Source organism: Micropterus dolomieu, linkage group LG03 (assembly GCF_021292245.1).
Source record: "Micropterus dolomieu isolate WLL.071019.BEF.003 ecotype Adirondacks linkage group LG03, ASM2129224v1, whole genome shotgun sequence".
NCBI classification, from domain to species: Eukaryota; Metazoa; Chordata; class Actinopteri; order Centrarchiformes; family Centrarchidae; genus Micropterus; species Micropterus dolomieu.
In genome coordinates, this window is record NC_060152.1 from 15,667,695 (window position 1) to 15,687,880 (window position 20,186).

At 42.1% G+C, this 20,186-nt stretch overlaps 3 protein-coding genes across 4 annotated transcripts in view; all 3 read left to right on the top strand.

Moving 5' to 3' along the window:
- Positions 1–54: 54 nt before the first annotated feature.
- Positions 55–8,173, top strand: si:dkey-92i15.4. Of its 2 annotated transcripts, XM_046043849.1 has the most exons (8): positions 55–674; positions 1,494–1,833; positions 2,897–5,857; positions 5,961–6,156; positions 6,443–6,541; positions 6,632–6,881; positions 6,991–7,107; positions 7,623–8,173. In XM_046043849.1, the coding sequence occupies exons 3-8, from the start codon at positions 3,228–3,230 to the stop codon at positions 7,784–7,786; spliced, it is 3,456 nt and encodes a 1,151-aa protein (XP_045899805.1). In that variant the 5' UTR covers positions 55–674; positions 1,494–1,833; positions 2,897–3,227; the 3' UTR covers positions 7,787–8,173. The 2 variants fall into 2 exon arrangements, with proteins under 2 accessions (XP_045899805.1, XP_045899806.1); XM_046043850.1 differs by lacking the exon at positions 1,494–1,833.
- Positions 8,174–9,490: 1,317 nt separating this feature from the next.
- On the top strand, positions 9,491–12,988 carry aqp10a (aquaporin 10a). Its single transcript, XM_046044557.1, has 6 exons — positions 9,491–9,574; positions 11,287–11,413; positions 11,761–11,898; positions 12,015–12,133; positions 12,219–12,436; positions 12,778–12,988. Exons 1-6 carry the CDS (start codon positions 9,491–9,493, stop codon positions 12,986–12,988), a joined length of 897 nt encoding a protein of 298 aa, XP_045900513.1.
- Positions 12,989–19,179: 6,191 nt separating this feature from the next.
- atp8b2 (ATPase phospholipid transporting 8B2) overlaps positions 19,180–20,186 on the top strand; it is a 12,016-nt gene continuing 11,009 nt past the window's right edge. The window contains exon 1 of the mRNA XM_046044558.1: positions 19,180–19,209. Coding sequence (XP_045900514.1) covers positions 19,180–19,209 — 30 coding nt within the window. The remainder of the gene's footprint in view (positions 19,210–20,186) is intronic.

A 20,186-nucleotide genomic window follows, 5' to 3' on the forward strand; every position in this document is an offset into this window, starting at 1 on the left:
ACACACACCAATGATAAAGAAACGCTGCTGTGACAGAAAATAAAGGCCTGTGAATCCTGCAGTTTTCCAGCTCCAACAGTCTCATTAAAAAAAAGATACACACCATCAACTCGCTCAGTTCCCCAATTCCCACATTCTTGCAGTTTTTGTTTGACATTGAATTGCCTATTTATATCCACCTGCTGATTAAATACCATAAACTTCCCCTCCGCATGGTTCTCTGAGTCCTACAGCCCGAAGAATGGATTTAAATAATCAGTGTGTCTGTGTGAGTAAGACAGTGATTTGCATCCATCCTGCAGAGACACTGAGTGCCATTCTTCTGTCAGGAACAAGGGTGGGTGTCTGTGGAGCCGCACTGGAGCTATTTCCCCTACTCACAGACTTATCTCTGTCCTGAGAAGACCATGCAACCTACCAGCTCTCTTGTCTGTACGGCTGCTGGTTGATTGGATTATTAGGATCCTAAGACTTGGCCCAGGATCAATCAATGTTTCTGAATCAGTCTGTACTGAGTTTTAACATGCAGAGACAGACTTTAAGACATCCCTTATTTTGAGTTGCAGCATGCTGATGTGGTAACCACAGTTTCCTCTCTATCAACGGAAGACAGTAGCAGGTGCATACAAAAAAGCAGCAGTAAGAACTTGAGCCTCTACAAGCCAACCAAAACTGTAAGTACTGGTATTTTTATTGCATATAGCTATGTCTGCTTGCTAGTCTGCTTGGTGACCTTCCCACTCTGCAGAATCCAGTTTTCCCACAAACAATACTTCTGCTTCTGTGTGGATAAAACCTATCAGCAATCACATATACTTTTCTCCTTCAGGCTTACAGTCCCACAGATTCTCTGTGATCTTGAATAATAATCAGCTTCATTGAAATGCAGAGCGAAGTGTTTTACAACAAAGAAATTACATGGACCGATAATAAAGTTAAAAAAATAGAATACATAGAATCAAATGAAATACAGCATTTTAAAAGAAGTGCAGCAGTGCATAAGAGCGAAACAAAAGGAGTTTCCGGCCTGTATCAGGAAAGTCATATCTGGTTAAAGGTTAAAGTGAAGAGATGAGTTTTGTTGAACATATGTCATACGAGAGGTGTACTTTTAACAATATTTATCCCTGCTGGTATTAATGGGTCTACATGAGGTCTTTGTGTTCTCTGGTCCCAATTAAAGGTGCTCTGTTATTATGTATTTTGATACCTGCTCAGCCCAGATGAATAATACTCAGTTTTGCCTAAGGTGGGGTTGATACTATAAGCCTGTGCTGGGAAATAACACTCTTGTTCCTTTTCACACAATCGTCCAAACTGTATCTCCTCTCCCTTGAGCTATAAAATGCTGATGTGAGTTTGAGTATACTGTAGTGCGTATATGTAAGCAGCGTTGTGTTTTTTGTGTGTCAGTGTGTGTGTGTGTGTGTGTGTGTGTGTGTGTGTGTGTGTGTGTGTGTGTGTGTGTCTGTGTGTGCACACTCCCTGTTTAGCCATTTAGTGAGTGACACATTAAACTGAAGTCAGGAATGCTACCCTGTGAGAAGAGGAAAAGAGGGAGAAAACAACAATGGAAGGGGGAGGAGAGAGAAAGAGAGACAGACACACAGACAGAGAGAGAGAGAGAAAGAAAATGAGAGCGGACGAGAGGACAAACCAGTGTGGCAGGTTTGTGTCACTGTACACAGTCCGTCATGAAAAGCTGATGGCATGAGACGGAGAAAAAAGAGAGACAGGAGCTAGGAGCTGATGTCATTACACAGTGCTGCCTTCATTATGAACCTGTGTCAACACAGTGGTGTAGGACAAGCACAGGAGTCACCATTACAGAAGGTAAGGTCCATGCGTTTGTGTGAGTGAATGTGTGAGTGGATTAATCAGCTAATTTGTGATTAGATGAGTGAGTAAATGTGTCTATTTTAAAGTATACTGTACAGTGTTGCCGGGGTTACCCAGATGGGAGGCTATATGACCTAGCAGAACAGGTGTTTCTGTAAACCGACACTCAAACTCACCTGCATTGGAAAGCGCCACAGAGACTGTCCCCCAAAATTACACGTTATCTAAACTGAACCTAAACAGCTTTGTATAATTATGCCGGCAATGCTTATCGAATTCCCTTGTCCTTTTGTTTTTGGACAGTAATCAACATTTTGTATTTGTAAATGAAATTAACATCTTACAGAATTAATGATCAAAGATGTGTTCACTGTCTTACTGACAGTGCCGACTATGTATGGCTGTATACTCAGATACCCCTGATGAGCCATTGTCCATCAGTCATGCTATCTTTCTCTCAGCAGGCTGTATGTAAATCAAAATGACATTGTCCTCATCTTTGTTCATCTTATCTGATTGTTTCACCTGAATCCTCTGTTACATCAGTATCAGTCACTCACTGTCATTCTTTGACCGATACGTGTGGCACTTAACACATTGTTTTTGCTAAGAGGATTGTCGTTAGGTGAGTTTTTCCAGTTTTTGGTTCAGGTTTAGCAGAGGCTGACAGGTAGTCATGAGTATGTTGCTTATGTAAACAACCGTTATGATATGTGTACACAATAGAGTGAATTTTCTCTGTCCTAATGTTCTGTGAATGGGCCCATTGAGTCCCTGTGAGGGAAATGTCAGGAGGGCAGGGACATGTTGCAAAATGACATGACTGACGGAGTGAGTAGACTGTAATGTTTTTGGTTCTGGCTCATTTTCTTAGCCCCTCCATTTGCTGTACACTTTAATACTTCTCTGTAGCATGTAGTGTTCAATGCCGTAAAACCACTCTATGATTCTGATGCTGACCATTTCGAGGTGCCAGAGCGACCACAATCCACATATCACAACATTCCAGCCCAATCCATTCTGAGGATAGAAATTTGTATATTTTTATGTTTGGCAGGCAATGGGAGCTGTTTGCTGAAGTCGTGCAAGGGAACCAGAGACTCGAAGGGGCAGAACGACAAGAAATCAAGGAGAGGAGCCCTGAGGAGTCATCTCTTCTAGACCACAAAACTAAGAATAATCAGGAGCATCACTGAAATATCAAACTTTTTAATGCACCATTTGTTTCTGTGCAAGAAAGTAGGAGGACTTTTCACACTCAAAACTGCAGCATTCAAACTCTAAAAGATAGTTGCTTGGAATCTCTTAAATATCAAGTTCACTCTTCCGCTCTCTTTTTGGGATTTGGCACTTGACAGGCAGTCATTAACTTTGTTTACTCTCAGACAATGGACTTGTCCTTGCTCCCTACTCCATCAAGTGAGCGCAACAACCAGAGGACAGGAGCATGCTTCACTGTCCGCTCAGCAAACTCTCCGTCTTACCGCCTCACTCGCAGGCCAGGTGTTAGGACACCCCTAGTTTTCTCAGAGGAGGAGAGGCAGGGTACTGACCGAGTTGGAGAAAGAGAGAGATCCAGGACGCACACTGGCACAAATTGTGCAAACAAGGAGGAAAATCGCACAGTCACTGGTGAAGCCAAGACTGGGAGTAGCAGCACTGTCAAAGGTCAGTGTGAGGAGAAGGAAGCATCAGGCTATAAAATGTCTACCAAGCTGAACCACAATGGCACAACAGACAACACAGCCACTGGGTTTGGCACTGACAAAAGTGGGAACCCTATATCTGAAACCCGGGGCAGGACAGAGTGGAGGAGACACAACCTGTCAAGTAGAAGTAAGAGTTTAGATTGGAGAACAGGGGAAAAAAGCCCTGACCGGGGCAAAAGGGCTGACATGTTGTCAGCCAAAACAGGTGAGGACATCAGCAAACAGGGTGGAGGCTTGGATGTAAGACGGACACGAATTGAAGGAGTGAGGACCTTTTACAACTCTCCAGGTACAAGTAATGTTGTGCGAGAGAGTAGCCCAGTGAGTCACATGAGTGAGACTTTGAACAGGGCCAGTAGGGGTAATTCTCTCCCCTCCAGAATGAGGTCCCAGTCCGGATCAGGCTCTGGTGTCAGAGGAACATCTACTTCGTTTGGACCCAAAGGAGGTCACAGTATACTGGAGCGGATAGAGAAACTCTACGGGTCAGCTGGTTTTGATAAAACGGAGGATTGCAGCTTAAATAAGGATTTGTCCACCCCTGTAACGTCCCATCGCAAAGAAACTACCACAGACTTCCCCACTTCAGCACAACAGACTTCATATGAGGGGGTAGCAGGGGGAACGTTCCCCAGGTGTTTCTCATCAGGAGCGAAAAGGAGCCATAGTCCAGTGCAAAGCGGGAAATCATTCACCTCGACACAAAAAGACTCTTCTGAGACACTATCTCCAGCGACAAGAAGTATCAGGGAGAAATGGTCAGGGGGACAGTGGCAAGGAGACACCCGGGGCAGGTATTCAGAGGTAGGGGGAGTTCACTCGGGAAGAGGATCAGAGCAAATCAGCACGAGGTCTCTGGATGGAGCGAGGAGCAGGTGGACTGTAGCACCTCAGATAACATCTGCAAGGGCTGTGGGAGGAATTGCCTCAGCTCCACAATCAAACACTTTCTTAGAAGAAGAGAGATCGGTTTCCATGAGAGATTCGTCTGGAGTGAGAGACAGAAGGGCAAGTGGAAGTAAGGATCAGGGCAGGGTGAACCATGGAGAGGAAAAGGGCGAGACTAATGGAATTAATGGGAAATTGAGAGAAAGAACTGGTGGACTTAAAGAACAGGAAAAAGAGAAAGACACCGATGACGGACCAAAACAAAAAACTGAATTGAAGGGTAGCCTCAGTGATGAAGATGTGTTTGAGCCAACACAGAAAATCACATTGAAAACAATAGAGAAGAAGAAATGCCAAGATATAGTGTCAGGCCCCTCTGCAGCCAGTGTGAGAAATAAGATCAATCAGTTTGAGGCTCTGACACAGAGATCCCAGGGTTTGACTACAGGAAAGGTCCTGATGTCCAGACGGGCCTTGTCTGTGCCAACAAAACTCAGCAGTGCATATGATGGAGTTAAAAAGAGTGGGTCAGCAAGAGTGATAGATGCATTGAGAGGCAAGTGGGAGGGATTGAAAGAGGGAGGGGAGGCAGGTGAGATAACTGAGGAGAAAGTGACAGGAGCAGGAAAGAAGCTGGGATCAGAAAGGTCTTTATCAGTGGATGAGGTTGGACTAGCATTAGGGAGGAAAGAGAGAGAATGGAATAATGAAGTAAAAGAAACAGATGACTGTAAAAACTGCACTGAAGATTTTGGTAAATATTCAAGACTCAAGACTGCACAAGAAATGCCACTAAATGGAGGAGCTCAAAGATGCAGCGGAAACGTTTACATAGATGAGACAGATTTCTCCAAAGTCTCAAGCCCTGAGAAGACATGCGAGAGACCACCATCCTCACTTCTGTCCAACTCCGGTGACACTTCCACCGGTGTGCAGAAAACCGCTGTCCCTAGCGTTATGTTACCTGTTTGTGAGGAAGAGAAAACTCCAACAAACACTCCAAACCACTCAGCCATTTGTTCACCTGCCGCACAGCCGGAAAACGCCACTCCCTTTGCAGACAGTGAAAATGAAAGCATTTCTGTCCACACACAAGCAGCCAGTACTCCAGAACCAGAACCCCAACCTCTCTCTCGTCCCCTCACCACTTTGTCTCACAGCAACCTCCCTGATCTCATCTCTCCAGATGTCAAAGCAGCCCATCCAAATAGGAAGAAACCGGCGTTGGACATGAATGCTTGGGTTGCTGGCTTGAACACAAAGATTAAGGTCTGGAATGACGAAGATGATTATGAGGATGATGATGATGATGATAGTACACAGAAGGATGAGGATTCAAACTATGATTCAGATTCTGGAGAGTCCTCTGTGACCATTACTAGTAACATGAGCCAGTCAGATCACAGGAGCTTCAGTGTCAGGTGTGTGCTTTTTATATGATCCGATTTCTGGTTTGATGGAGGTATTCCTTCCAACAACTGGTCCATTTTTAACTGTCTGAACCCTTGTCTTTCCTTCCTGTAGTCTGTCAGACCTCTGTAACTTTGCTGGAGTTGACTATGAGTCAGAGAATGACAGCGATGAGTGGCAATCTACATGCCAGCGGACTGCCTCTCTGAGCTCAGATGCGTCGGCCCTGTCCTGTGTGTCTGTGATGCCCAGTGAGGAGCTCGACAGGCTGCTGGAGGATGTCAGGAGCCTGGGGGACAGCAACCTGCAGGTACAAACAGCTGGGCATCAGTAACTTTTACAGGCTTTGCTGTGGCCTTAAACTTGTGATACTGAACCAACAGTCTTTCTCTGGCTAGTCATTTCAATGGCCCCTTTTTAGCTTGGCATTAACCTGTTTCAAACTGGAATACATTACATCTGTCATAAAGTTCTTTACAGCTCACCAGTTACTGTTCCAGTATTTCCCATTGTTTTGTTTTCACATGATCAGACATATATTCAGAAAAAACATCAAGAGTATAACCACAACTTCTTTCTATCTTCCCTTCTTGCAGGATTATGACGATGTGCAGGTGGTGGTTCTCCATAAGGAGGTGGGAGTAGGACTGGGCTTCAGTTTGGCAGGCGGCGTGGACCAGAACAAGCCAGTCACTGTGAGGAAGATATTTAATTTCTCATGAAAAATATCTAAATCCATTGTCCTCGGCCTCTTTCTCAATTATCTCTCGATGCCTTCTTTTCAGGTTCACAAAGTGTTTCACTCAGGTGTTGCAGCCCAGGAAGGCTCCATAAGGGAAGGGTACCAGGTCTTGTCAATCAATGGCACAGCACTGTGTGGCTATGCCCACTGGGAGGCCTTGAGGGTCCTGAGAAAAGCAAAGACTCGGGAGTTAGGGGTGGTGGTCCTGAGGAGGGGAGGCATTTACAATGTCTCTAAGGGGGGAGTGCAGACAAATAATCAGGGAACAACGCAGACTCAGTTCACAGAGACAGGTGAAACGTTTTACTTTACCAAAGTTCTGAAAACATATTTGTCCTAAACCTGCAGCAGTTTAACGTGATTAACTCTATCTCCGTTTTTCTGCTTTTTCTCCTCTCTCAGGTCAGCATGTGTGTGTGCATCTGGAGAAGAACAGCAGGGATCTGGGCTTCAGCCTGGAGGGAGGTGTAGGCTCCAGTCCGGAGAACAGACCACTCACTGTGCAAAAGATCTTCCATGGTGAGAACTGAAGCTCAGTATTTCAGATCACCACAGAGAAATGCAGGGATTTGAACTCAAACAGGTCAACATAATATACATTAGATGGCCAAAAGTATGTGGACACCTGAACTTTGCACTCTGGTGTTATTGTTGAACAGCTCATTCCAAATCCACGAGCATTAATGCAGCAGCAGCAGCCACAAGTGCATTAGTGAGGCAGACAATGGGTGATAAGACCTGGCTTGTCATCAATATTCATGCCAGTTTTGTTGTCGTTTTAATCAAACTTTGCAGCAGCAGCAGCCACAAGTGCATTAGTGAGGCAGACAATGGGTGATAAGACCTAGCTTGCCATCAATATTCATGCCAGTTTTGTTGTCGGTTTAATCAAACTTTTAGCAACCCTATCAGAATTAATATGCCAAATTTAATTACCATACACATACTGTATTACCTTTTCATGATGACCACTTTGAGTCTCGTTCATTAAAGCTGTTTATCGAATGTTCCCTTTCCACTGTTTTCCCTTTCAGGAGGTCCTGTTGACAAGGTGTTTCCTGGTGATGAAGTTGTAGAGATTGGGGGTGTGAGCGTGGTTGGGATGAGACGCCTAGAGGCCTGGACTTTGATCAGGAGACTGGCCCCCGGACCTGTGGACGTGGTGCTTCGTCGCACACTTAGACATCCGAAAACATGAGAATTACTGAGGTCTGAAGTTCAGTGAATGAACATGAAATACTTAAATTAAGCGAGTTATTTGCGCCATTTGCCATTCAAACTATATATTTTTTTAGTCTTTATAACAAAGCCCTAAAGGACATATAATCTTGGATACCAGATCAAAAGTATGTATCTTCCTTCAGTTCTGTGGATTACATCTACCTCAATGCTTGAAATATTTCTGTACATGCACTGACAGCAATTATATTTATCAAGTCAACCAACCTTTGTAACATTAGTTCGGTTGGTAAAAAGCCATAATGTGGCCCCTGTAAATGAGAATACATGTTGTAATATATTGTGAATAGAAGCTAACTGCATTTAGAGTTTTTATTGCTTTTTAATAAATCCTAACTTAAAGTGATGGTTTTTGATTCTTATGTCCAGCAGAGGGAGATAGCGTGACATGATATAATCTTTCTTTTAGAAAATGCAGTGGGGTAAAGGTTTCTGTCCTTTTATACATTACCAATCTGTGATACTTAAAAAGTAGATATGATAAGATAATCTGTTGCTCACTCTCTCCATGCACTATGTCATGGTTTATGTTATGGACAGATAGTCATTACTTCACTTTTACCACACTTAAAATAAAGCCTACCAGTCTGTCTTCAGATGAAAGAGCAGGAAAAAAGACAGAAATCAAAGCCTTTTCGCCAGTGAAGATGCAGGACTGACTTTGCGTGTCAAACAGTCTTGGTGCCCTTTATATCTTATCTGATCACATTTTCATGCCACAATCAAGTGCCTCTCTAAAAATTATCAGCAATAATGCAGGTCTTTACTCTTACACAGCAATTATTTGGGTTGCATAACCTATTAGGAGTCCAGAGTTCAGTGAGACAGGTTACAGTAACATCTTGCTCTCTGATGATGAGAGGGGCTTCCCTATCAACCACCTTAGCCAACATTCACCACACCAGTTATAATAAAATTTGTACATATATTTACCATCTAATGATTTTTGGACTTCAAATACATGAGATCAGTTTTCACATTTGTATTTTCAACATCTATCCTACATGTTTAAGCCAGGTTCTGGTGGTTTATTCAGGCATATTGGTTCTTTAATACAGCATATCTAAACTGTTGTATGCAAAGCCATTTTTATGTATGTAATATGCACCAATGTTTTGACATTTAAGAAGTTCTGGTGTATTGCAACTATTGCGACGAAGGAAGTCATAATGTATATCTCTGTTGTGATAATAGACATGGTGTATTCTTATTTATTCAGTATGTTAGTGTTAAGTGTGGCTGTTTCTCACATGGACACAGATTGATGATTTACTAAACATCTGTATATATTCCATATTCTGTGGCTTATTGCTGTTAACACATAATCGGACTGTTTATGGCATCTGCTCATGTAAGCAACCTCTAATAGCTAAGGTGCATTTTGCTCTCTGAACCAGCAAATCCTGAGGTGTGACAACCCAATAAATGAGTAATAGTCTTTTACCAGCTGTGTGGAAGGAGAATGCAGAGAAGTGGAGAGGAGAGATACAGTGCACAGCCCTTTGATGCTAAGGTGAAAACTTCTTTTTGTCGTCAGCACTGACACCTCCTTCACTGACACCACCACATCAGCTCCTGGACAGACGGACAGCCCAACAGCTAGTCTGTCTGACAACAGCGACAGGGTTCAGTGTGAGATGAGAACAGGGATTTAACTCCAGCTATGTTGAAGCAACGTGTTATGAAGGTGAGGAATGCCCTGGTGCGAGAGTGCTTGGCTGAGTTCTTGGGAACATTTGTGTTGCTGGTAAGTGACACTCACACTAGTTGGCTTTTTGTGTACTAACTAGATCAACACTGAATTTGCAGTTTCTTTAACTGACATAGTGAAAAATAAAAATATATAATAAGAGAGGTGAAATTAGACATGTAAGAATTCCATCATTTTTATAGACGTGGTCTTTTTTTAACACAATTTTCTCTCATAATCATTTGGCTTCCATTGTATTGTGCGAATGTACCTAAAGCTTTAAAAGAAAAAGTTCTCAATGCAGAAAAATGTCCCATGTGACTGTGATACTATTATATATTATATCATTAGATTATTAATCATGCTTCCACATGAACGCAGGATTTTACTGTTGCAGTTGGTTGAGGTGTAGCTAATTTTGAACTATTTTGATTCAGACTGCAACTAATGATTATTGTCATAATGCATTAATCTGCTGATTATTTTCTCCATTAATTGATTGATTGATTGCTTTGTTAACAAATCTGAAAATAGCGAGAAATGTGCAATTATGCCACAATTACCCAGAGCCCAGTGATAATTACAATGCTTGTCCAAACCTAAATTTTTCTGTCAATTGACTTTTTTTGTTCCAGCTGTACTTTGTTGGGTAGTTTTAATTATAACAAAGCATGTTTTAAACACTCTTCATTTGTTTGTGTGTAAAAAATATTAATTTGTGAAGTAACTAAAGCTAAATGTAGTGGAGTTAAAAGTACAATACCTCAAATTTCTACAGTGAGTTCAGTACTTGAGAAAATGTACTTAGTTACTGTCCACAACTGACACTTGAACCACAAGTGAAATGTTGAAGCCCCGTACAGACAGCTTTCAAAGATGCAAAGGTAAATTATTAAACCACTTTCTAGAATCAAGGTGATTTTGGGATTTAAGATTACTATTGAAGATTAACAGTTAAGATTTAGGGTGGTGAGGATATTTCTTGACCCCCATTTTAATTATTTCAGTTTACTGTATTGTGTTCCCACTAAGAGAGAAAGTTAGATGTATACAAAACATTCATGAACTAATAAAAGCACAATTTTGCCATCACAAGATCTGTAAAATAATACAGTTTCAATACATAACTTAGAAATCCAATGTAATGTTGAAATTAATTAATAAACATGATTCCATGTTGGATTTACATTATTATCCATAGAGGCCTTCCACCTGTCATCATTCACAAGCACATTCAACTACTGTTGCCAGAAACCTTATGTATATGTCTTTGTCTTTCTTTATTTACAGTCATTGTTACAAGACCATAACTTGCTTTTATGTGCCCTGGAACTTTAATAAATACATAATACAGCAAGGTCAATTAGGGAGTTATTGCCCATAAAGTTTAATCAGAAACTCAATCAAATAAATGTGTATTTACTTCTCTCATCTGTGCGGTTCAGAGTCAGATGGATTGTTATATGGCCATTTAGATAAGAAGTGGACGGTTGCATTACAAAGTCTAAGTTAATTCTAATTACATTTAATGATCTCAAATGTGTCTTTGTTAACTGATAACTTTGTTTGACTTATAAATAACTGATCAATCATGAGAGCAATAAGGAATTACAAAATGTATTTTTGCCTGTATCAGTGTGAAGTGAGCTTTAGTGTCTGAATTTTTTTGCCATGGAAGGATTGTTTCTTGTTCCCCTCAAATTTACAATATTTATCCTGACTTTTGGGGTTTTCTCCCAATCACTCCATCCGCTTAATCTGTTGTGAAGCTTTTTGGCTGCGCTGCTGCAGCCCAGGTGAAGACAAGCAGAGAGACCAAAGGCCAGTTCCTGTCAGTTAACATGGCCTTCTCTGTGGGTGTGATGTCAGCTATGTACCTCACCAAGGGTATCTCAGGTAAAAAAAACAAACAAAAAAGCTTACATGGACACTAACCATCAACTGGCATCCTGGAATGATTAACATGTAGTAAAATACAACCTCAGTATTTATTTTGATGTCTCACACTCTGAGTTATGACTTTTCCATTACTGCATTCATTCACTGACATGATTTATTACAGTAATACCTGTGCAGAGAGGCCTTGTCCAGCTTATCAGTGCCTTCCCTCTGACTGATATCTTCCAGAATACAACTCTTAGTTGACACACTACAAATAATCTGAGATTTCATTACCTTCCAATCTTTCTCACTGTAATTCACTCCTGTCTCTCTCTCGCTCCACGTCCTATTTTTCTCTGTAGGTGCTCATCTGAACCCAGCGGTGACTCTGAGCTTCTGTGTGTTAGGCCAAGTGCCCTGGGGAAGTCTGTTGCCCTACTGCCTCTCCCAGATGCTTGGGGCGTACATGGCGTCAGGGCTTGTCTACCTGGTCTACTATGGTTAGTTTTTCTGGTACTAATACAAACATTGTATTGAAGTTATTCAGGAGGCTCATTGTAGAACACATTTGCAAATCTATTTGTTGTTTGCTACATTACCTCTGTTTCTGTATCAGATGCTATAATGGAGTTTAGTGGAGGACTACTGACTGTGTACGGCCCAAACGAGACAGCGTCTATTTTTGCCACATACCCCTCAGAGTACATGACTTTGAGCAGAAGTTTCCTTGACCAAGTAAGAGTGATGATTTGTGTAACATTTAATCAGTACTTTAACAGCTGTTCCTTTATTGAATTGCTGCATTTATACTTTTCATTAGGTAGTGGGCACCGGCATGCTGATGTTGTGCATCCTGTGTTTGGGTGAAAAGAGGAATACTCCGGCTCCCTCTGATCTGCTTCCTCCTATAGTGGCAGTGATCGTCTTGGGGATTTCCATGTCAATGTCAGCTAACTGTGGTGGTGCAATAAATCCTGCTCGGGACCTGGGGCCACGCCTCTTTACACTGACGGCAGGCTGGGGCACTGAGGTTTTCACGTAAGAATCTTACTATCTTATCACTTAACACTTACAACTTTCAAACATTTTAAGGGACACAGTTTATATTCTTTCAGGTCTTTGACCTTGTGTCATTCAGGAAACTATGCAAGTCAGAGGTTATCAGACTTTGGAGCCGTTCTGCATTATCAAAGGAGCATGAAGTGTCAGCTTGTTACAGAACATCTGATTGTCACCTGTTGCTTGATCCACTATGCAACCTGTTGATCTTACAATCCTTTGGCTTTTCACATCTCAATGCTGGAGAATAAGCACTTGGTCAACAGAAAAGCTCTCATCTGAAGTCCTTTCTGATGTTGATCTGCGTGTCTGTTCCCCAGGTGTTACAACTACTGGTTCTGGGTACCCGTGGTGGCCCCACTTATTGGGGGTGTTATAGGTACTTTCATGTATTTGGTCTTCATCCACTGGCACCTGCCTGACCCAGACCTCCCTGAGAGCCTCTCCACTCTCTCCACCATCAGTGACAAAATAAAGCAGCCCAGCACCACGTGGGACAACGGAGTAGAGTTAAAGGCTGCAAATTTTTAAGTGTTACTGTATAATGTGCTTTTTTAGACAGTAATCTGGCTGTGAGAAAGAAGAAGCGAATATCTGAGCTTAGCCACTGTGAAGATGTGCGCAAATCTTGTGAAATAACAGGAATATCTTTTATTATACTGCATGATCTCTATAGTGAGCTTTTAATCACAGCTAGTAGGGCTGGAGGCAGCTGAAAGAGATATTGATTGTTGTGTGATAACGCTGTTTACATTGATGTCTGTATTCTTTAGAATATTGATTTATTCTTGGTTATATTACTGAGCTGTATATACTTTTTTATGAAATGTCATAATGAATACTGAGCTTATGTTAAGTTGATTTAATTAAAATTTAAAACATCAGAGTCACTCTTAATTACAATTCTAGTTATTATTTTTACATACTAAACCTGAAAACTGCTCTTTTTGCTGCTGAATTGTTTAAACACTGTGGCATTTTATTTACAAAATTACAAAATTTTATAAAGACATTTCCAAGAACATGATTGAAATGCAATTTGTAAAAAGAAATAAAATATATTTCTGTAAGTATCTATTCTGAAATCCTTTCACATTGACATTGACAATGTCACAAACAACATGTGACATTATTTCACAAAAAAGTCTCACGCCTACTTTTTTTTCTCGAAATATTACTCTTCAAACCTTTGAATTTTTTTACACATTTGCCCCAGTCCATTATAATATTCCACACAGTGGTCAGAAGTGCATTAACAGGAAAAGGCAATTCGCCAGCTATGGTGCTAAGCCCACAATTTAACAAAATATATTAGACTATTCTGCTCCTGATTTGATGTGCCTATGGTCACAGAATTAAAATGTTTAATCATCTCCCCCCAATGTTCTTGGCTTAGCCTATGTCATCAATACAGTTTGGATAATAAAACGCTTGATTCAAACAATAACCTAAAGGAAACAAAAACTTCTAAACAAATTGATTTTCTCTCTGATTTTGTCTGTTAGTTCTGGTGGGTTGCTGTGCAGCTCCTAGGGCCATTGTGTCCTATATGAGCATACCTCTGCATACTACAATATTTTTAAACAATAATGTAATTAGAATTTTGAAAATCCAATGTATTAATATATGTCTGTGTGCTACATGTTTGAAAGTTAAATTAGGTTAAATAAATATGTGGTAAGTTTAACAACATAGCATCTATGTGGCTTGCTTACTTACTGATACTTAAAGTTACATCTTTAAAACAATAGAAACGGATTTTCCTTTGACCTTAATAGAAGATCTATTGTAGTCCATGAAATGCAAGACACTATCAGTATGATTACAATTAAACTGATGAATTATTTTTACTTTTTTTTGTTTTGTTTTTTTTGCATGATATTGGGAATAATGCAGATGAGCAGTGAACAGATGTTGGAGCAGATGGTTCTGACAAAGCAGTAGAGGGCGGTATGACACAAAAGGAAAGAAAAGCACATGGCTACTGAAAAATGCGGAATAAGAGTGTTCAGGTTGTTAAAAGCATCGATGACTTTTCGGTGTAGGGAGATAAAAAAGTATTATAGGCCTAAACGGTTTAAAACAATAGAAAGTATTGTTTTGTTTTCTGTTTTTTACGTTGTGCTCTAATAATAATAATAACCAAACACTGCCACTGCAGAGCAAGATGTCAGATTCTCAGTGAAAGTGCTTTAAGGTCCTGAGTGCAGAAAGTTCAGATAGAGGTGGAGAAGGTGACGGAGGTGCAGCCCCTCCTCCTCCCCGTCCTCTCTCCTCACCCCTGGCCGAAGCCAAACCCTCCCTCACCTCGACACGGTGGCTCCAGCGCATCCCGGGTTCCTGCTTCACCCTCCCACCTCAGTGGCCGCGTCTCATCACGGCCAGTTCGTCCAATTCAAGCCCGAAACCTCATCATGACCTCGACACAAGGAGCAGCGAGGATGCCTCCACCAGAAACATATTTATAACGCCAAATTTAAAAGGTATGTTTGCGTTTCCTGAGCTGTGTGTGGTTAGCCGCCACCACCATGCATGGCCAGTATGCTGTGCAGTCTTTACCAGCTGAAAGTATTGATGTATGTCTCGGTTTTCGTTGTGAAGTGTTCAGCTCTTATTACTGCGCCAGGCAGTGTGATTTACATTAAAGCTCCGTTCATACAGTAGACGCAGCTCTTAGTTTCTGGGGTTTTTAAACCTGGAATTAGTCATAACATTTTCCCAAAGTCAAAGTGAAAGTTATTCATGTCACTAGTGACTCCAGACATCACTGCATTTCCTCTAATGGGTGTCTAACAGAGGTTTATGGAGTGCAATTCAATTTCTTCTTAAAAGCAGGCCAATTACATACTGGTTTAACTTTGTTAGAGTTTTGCTTGTCTTTTGTTGTTTCACTTTGTTGTTAGGCGCTTCCTTATGAAAGTGACCTACAACCTTAGTTCATTTTATTTCATTTCATGCAGATACCACAAGAATCTAAATGTATATATTATGTTAGTATATCGGTGGAAATTAAAATCTCTGTAAATTAATTCCTCCTCAAAAAATACAGAGCCTTCAAAGCAGGCCAAATTCATAGTGGTCTAACTTTGTTAGTGTTTTTCTCTTTTGTTGTTTCAGTTTGTTGATTGGCTTTCTTGGGATAGTGACAAAAGTAGTCTAATTAGTGTAGTAGTATGTCAGAGGGGGCCCTGTAAAATACTTCCCCTATTAATTTAAGTTCTATTTAAATAAACAACCAGCCTTCAGAGCAGGCCAATGACACAATGATTTAACTTTGTTAGAGTTATTTTAGTCTTTAATGTTTCAGTTTGGTTTTCCTTCCTTATGAAAGTATTTTAGTGGCTTACAGTAAACTTGTAGTTTATTTTAAAAGGATGTCATGCAGGTATCATAGAAAAATATTTAATACAGTAGTAGAGGAGATTGACAAACCCGTAAAATACCCTGAGGTTAACATCAACAGACTTTATTGTTATGTGAGGACAAAGTACTGTATAGCATACACAAAGCTGAACACAGCAGACACTGAGTAATTATTAAAAAATAAAACAAAAGGCTGCCTTTCAGCCATTCCCCTGGGTTCATCAGATCAAGAGGGTTATATAGCCCATCTAACCATAAATGTATTTTCTGGCACTCAAGAAGTGTACAACAACAAGAGTTATTCTACAGTATATTAGCTTTCATCTGCAGAGATTAAAAATAGTGTAAAATAAACTAGGAGCACTGCAGACACACCAACTGACTCTACAGGAATATTAAATGCAGTACACGTATTTGGTGTTGCATGTTTTTTTCTGCTCCAAATCCTCTAAAACTTCAGCCAGACTCCAGTGAGAGACATGAAAGGAACTCTGCCCAGACGTCGAGAAAGGTGCTCAGATATTCAGTGTGTCCCTGGTGTTTCTCACTCCCCGGGTTGCCAGGCTTTATTTCAGGGCAGTGCAGGTATACAGGCTATACAAGGCGCCAGCCGAAGATGGAGAGCAAAAGAGAGGGAGGGACTCGGCAACTGAAAGCTTGAAGAGAGGTGAGAGGTGAGAGAACATGGCAAACAACTCTCATTCTCATTCCATAGTCTCTATTCGATTGAAAAAGAAGTGGTATACAGTGTAGAGAGCATGCAATGAAAGAGAAGACTGTATGACAGGGCAAGAGAGGATGCTAGAAACTGTAGGTGAAAGCTGATCGGCCCAACTCGCAGGGAGAGAGGCAGAGCAGCTCTGTCTCAGGAGTATTGATTGGAGGCTCGCTGCCTTGAGCCCGTCTGCCATACTGTTTGTACCTTCTAGTATGCACTACAAACCAGAGACAAAGATGTACAACACCTCACCTCTGCAACCACATCTCTCATTTTTCTGCCTCTCTACTTGAATATAAAGATAAAAGTGAAAGCAGTGAGGTGTGTAATATGACAGGTCAGCATAAATGGAAAGAAAGGAGACAAGTGCAGAGGGGAAAGTAAGAAGAGAAGAAGAGAGAAGAGGAAAAATACCACTCCATTACTCTTTCTCATCCACTGGAGACTGACAGTGGATCTGGCCCGAGCCACCAGTCCCCAGACTGCTACAGAGACAGATGCAGCTCTCTGCTGAATGTCATTTCCTCATTATGGCTGTAAAACACTGAGACGAGAGATGGTCTTGTGTGTGTGTGTGTGTGTGTGTGTGTGTGTGTGTGTGTGTGTATTTGTGGGGTCCGACCAGCTTTGTGGTGACCAAAATTCTGGACCCCACACGTTTAAAAGGCTGCTTTTAGTGTTTAAGGGTTAAGGTTCTGCGTGTAGTTGTGATGGTTAAGGTTAGGGTAAGGGGCTAGGTAATGCATTACGTCTATGAGATGTCCCCATAGATAGAGGAACAACCACGTGTGTGTGTGTGTGTGCTGTTGTGTAACAGTTGTATGCCAGATTGTTTTTCACTACTCTCTGTGAGGCAAATACATGTTTTTCACACCCTGAAACAACAAAAGACATCACAGTAAGTAGACTTGAATACAGGCGTGCTCATTGTCTTTTTTAAAAGGTGAACACGTTCTCAGAATGTGACACTGAAGAAGAAAATATCTGTTTTTGTGGTTCTCACTTCACCTCGTCTTTTATAACCACTTCAACCTTCTCTCTTCTATGTCCTTCTCATTTCCTCTCTCCTCAGTGCCTCTCCTCACAATTAAGGCTTCTTCTCTTCTGTGTCCTTCATCTCCTTTTCTTTCCCCCTGCAGACAATCCCATGGGCCATAGCAGAAAGAGGCCGGCAGAGTGGAGATGTTCAGAAAGAGGCTTCCTCCAGGTACCTGACACTAAACAAGTTTATAACTTGTGCATCCAAGTAATCGGGGAGTTGGGGTATCTCATTGGTTGGAAAGCTCACAAGTCCCTTGAGAGTCTTGACTTTTATCTGGTGTTAAGAAGTTTGTAGTCAGATAGCGCATAACATACAGGTATTGCTGTATATATACAAGGAACTGCACATGTGCAACTCCCAACAAAGAACATTTTCCTTATTTTAATTACCTTAAAGGGGAAATTCAGCACCTTTTATAAAGATGTCCAGTCAGAATGTAGTCAATTGAAGCAATAAATTCCTCAGGGCATGTTAAATTGAGTTCTCCTGCAGGATGCATTTGAGCATGAGCCTCTGGTGCCCACACCCACCCATATAAATATATAAAATAAGTACAAAAGAAGTGGACGTAGCCACTATGACATCACCCATTGTTTAGCAAGGAGGTGCGGGAAGCTAAACGACTGTAGTCAGAGAGACTTAAGAATCAGTTCTCTTCAAATGATGCCACTTCTGTCTGGAGGGGGTTAAGACAGATCACAAACTATAAACCCAAAGTCCTCCACTCCATAAACGATTCTCGCCTGGCAAATGAACTGAAACAGTTCTACTGCCGCTTTGTGAGTTAATCAGACACCATCCCCTGTGACTCCTCCGCTCAGCTTCAGCCTCAGTCCACCACTTCTTCCCCTCCCTCCTCAGAGCTGGCCAGCTCCACCCCCTCCCCTCCTCTCTCCATCACAGAGATGGAAGTCAACAGGCTTTTCTGGAGGCAGAAATCTCGCAAAGCAGCTGGGCCGGACTCTGTCTCCCCATCCACATGAAGCACTGTGCTGATCAGCTGTCTCCAGTGTTCACAGATATTTTTAACACCTCACTGGAGATGCCATGTGCCAGCCTGCTTCAAAGCCTCCACTATCATTCCTGTCCCCAAGAAACCAAGGACCACTGGACTAAACAACTACAAACCCGTCGCCCTGACCTCTGTGGTTATGAAGTCCTTTGAATGCCTTGTGTTGTCCCACCTAAAATCTGTTACAGACCCTCTCCTGGACCCCCTGCAGTTCGCCTACAGAGCCAACAGGTCTGTAGATGATGCAGTAAACATGGCCCTTCACTACATCCTCCAGCACCTGGTCTCCCCAGCTACCTACGCCAGGATCCTGTTTGTGGATTTCAGCTCGGCATTTAACACCATCATCCCGGCCCTGCTGCAGGAGAAGCTCTCTCAGCTGAACGTGCCTGAATCCACCTACAGGTGGATCACTGACTTCCTGACAGACAGGAAGAAGCACGTGAAGCTGGGAAAACATGTCTCTGATTCCAGGACCATCAGCACCGGTTCCCCTCAAGGCTGCGTTCATTCCCCACTTCTCTTCTCCCTGTACACCAACAGCTGCACCTCCAGTCACCAGTCTGTCTAGCTCCTGAAGTTTGCGGATGACACCACCCTCATTGGGTTCATCTGAGGTGGGGATGAGTCCGCCTACAGGTGGGATATCGACCATCTGGTGACCCGGTACAGCCAGAACAGTCTGCAGCTCAACGCTCAGAAGACAGTGGAGATGGTGGACAGTGATGGTGGACAGTGGAGAAGGTGATTGGCTGCAATCTTCCTTCTCTTCTGGACCTGTACGCCTCGGGGACTCTGAGGCGAGCAGGAAAGATTGCAGCTGACCCCTACCACCCCGGACACAAACTGTTTCAGACTTTCCCATTTGGCAGGAGGCTGCGGTCCATCAGGACCAAAACCTCTCGCCACAAAAACAGTTTCTTCCCGTCTGCAGCTAGCCTCATTAACAAGGCCCGGGTCCCCCGCTGACACTCCCCCCTTGCAAATGATACAAATGTCTCTGCACATGTACAGTGAGGAAAATAAGTATTTGAACACCCTGCTATTTTGCAAGTTCTCCCACTTAGAAATCATGGAGGGGTCTGAAATTGTCATCGTAGGTGCATGTCCACTGTGAGAGACATAATCTAAAAAAATATATATCCAGAAATCACAATGTATGATTTTTTAACTATTTATTTGTATGATACAGCTGCAAATAAGTATTTGAACACCTGTCTATCAGCTAGAATTCTGACTCTCAAAGACCTGTTAGTCTGCCTTCAAAATGTCCACCTCCACTCCATTTATTATCCTAAATTAGATGCACCTGTTTGAGGTCGTTAGCTGCATAAAGACACCTGTCAACCCCATACAATCAGTAAGAATCCAACTACTAACATGGCCAAGACCAAAGAGCTGTCCAAAGACACTAGAGACAAAATTGTACACCTCCACAAGGCTGGAAAGGGCTACGGGGAAATTGCCAAGCAGCTTGGTGAAAAAAGGTCCACTGTTGGAGCAATCATTAGAAAATGGAAGAAGCTAAACATGACTGTCAATCTCCCTCGGACTGGGGCTCCATGCAAGATCTCACCTCGTGGGGTCTCAATGA

Excerpts from the sequence above, each read along its gene's own strand:
- aqp10a (XM_046044557.1), top strand. The coding sequence starts at position 9,491 with ATGTTGAAGCAACGTGTTATGAAGGTGAGGAATGCCCTGGTGCGAGAG. Across the intron at positions 9,575-11,286 it reads TGGGAACATTTGTGTTGCTG|CTTTTTGGCTGCGCTGCTGC; the intron begins GTAAGTGACACT and ends TCTGTTGTGAAG. Across the intron at positions 12,134-12,218 it reads GCAGAAGTTTCCTTGACCAA|GTAGTGGGCACCGGCATGCT; the intron begins GTAAGAGTGATG and ends ACTTTTCATTAG.
- si:dkey-92i15.4 (XM_046043849.1), top strand. The coding sequence starts at position 3,228 with ATGGACTTGTCCTTGCTCCCTACTCCATCAAGTGAGCGCAACAACCAG. Across the intron at positions 6,157-6,442 it reads TGGGGGACAGCAACCTGCAG|GATTATGACGATGTGCAGGT; the intron begins GTACAAACAGCT and ends CCCTTCTTGCAG. Across the intron at positions 7,108-7,622 it reads TGTGCAAAAGATCTTCCATG|GAGGTCCTGTTGACAAGGTG; the intron begins GTGAGAACTGAA and ends TTTCCCTTTCAG.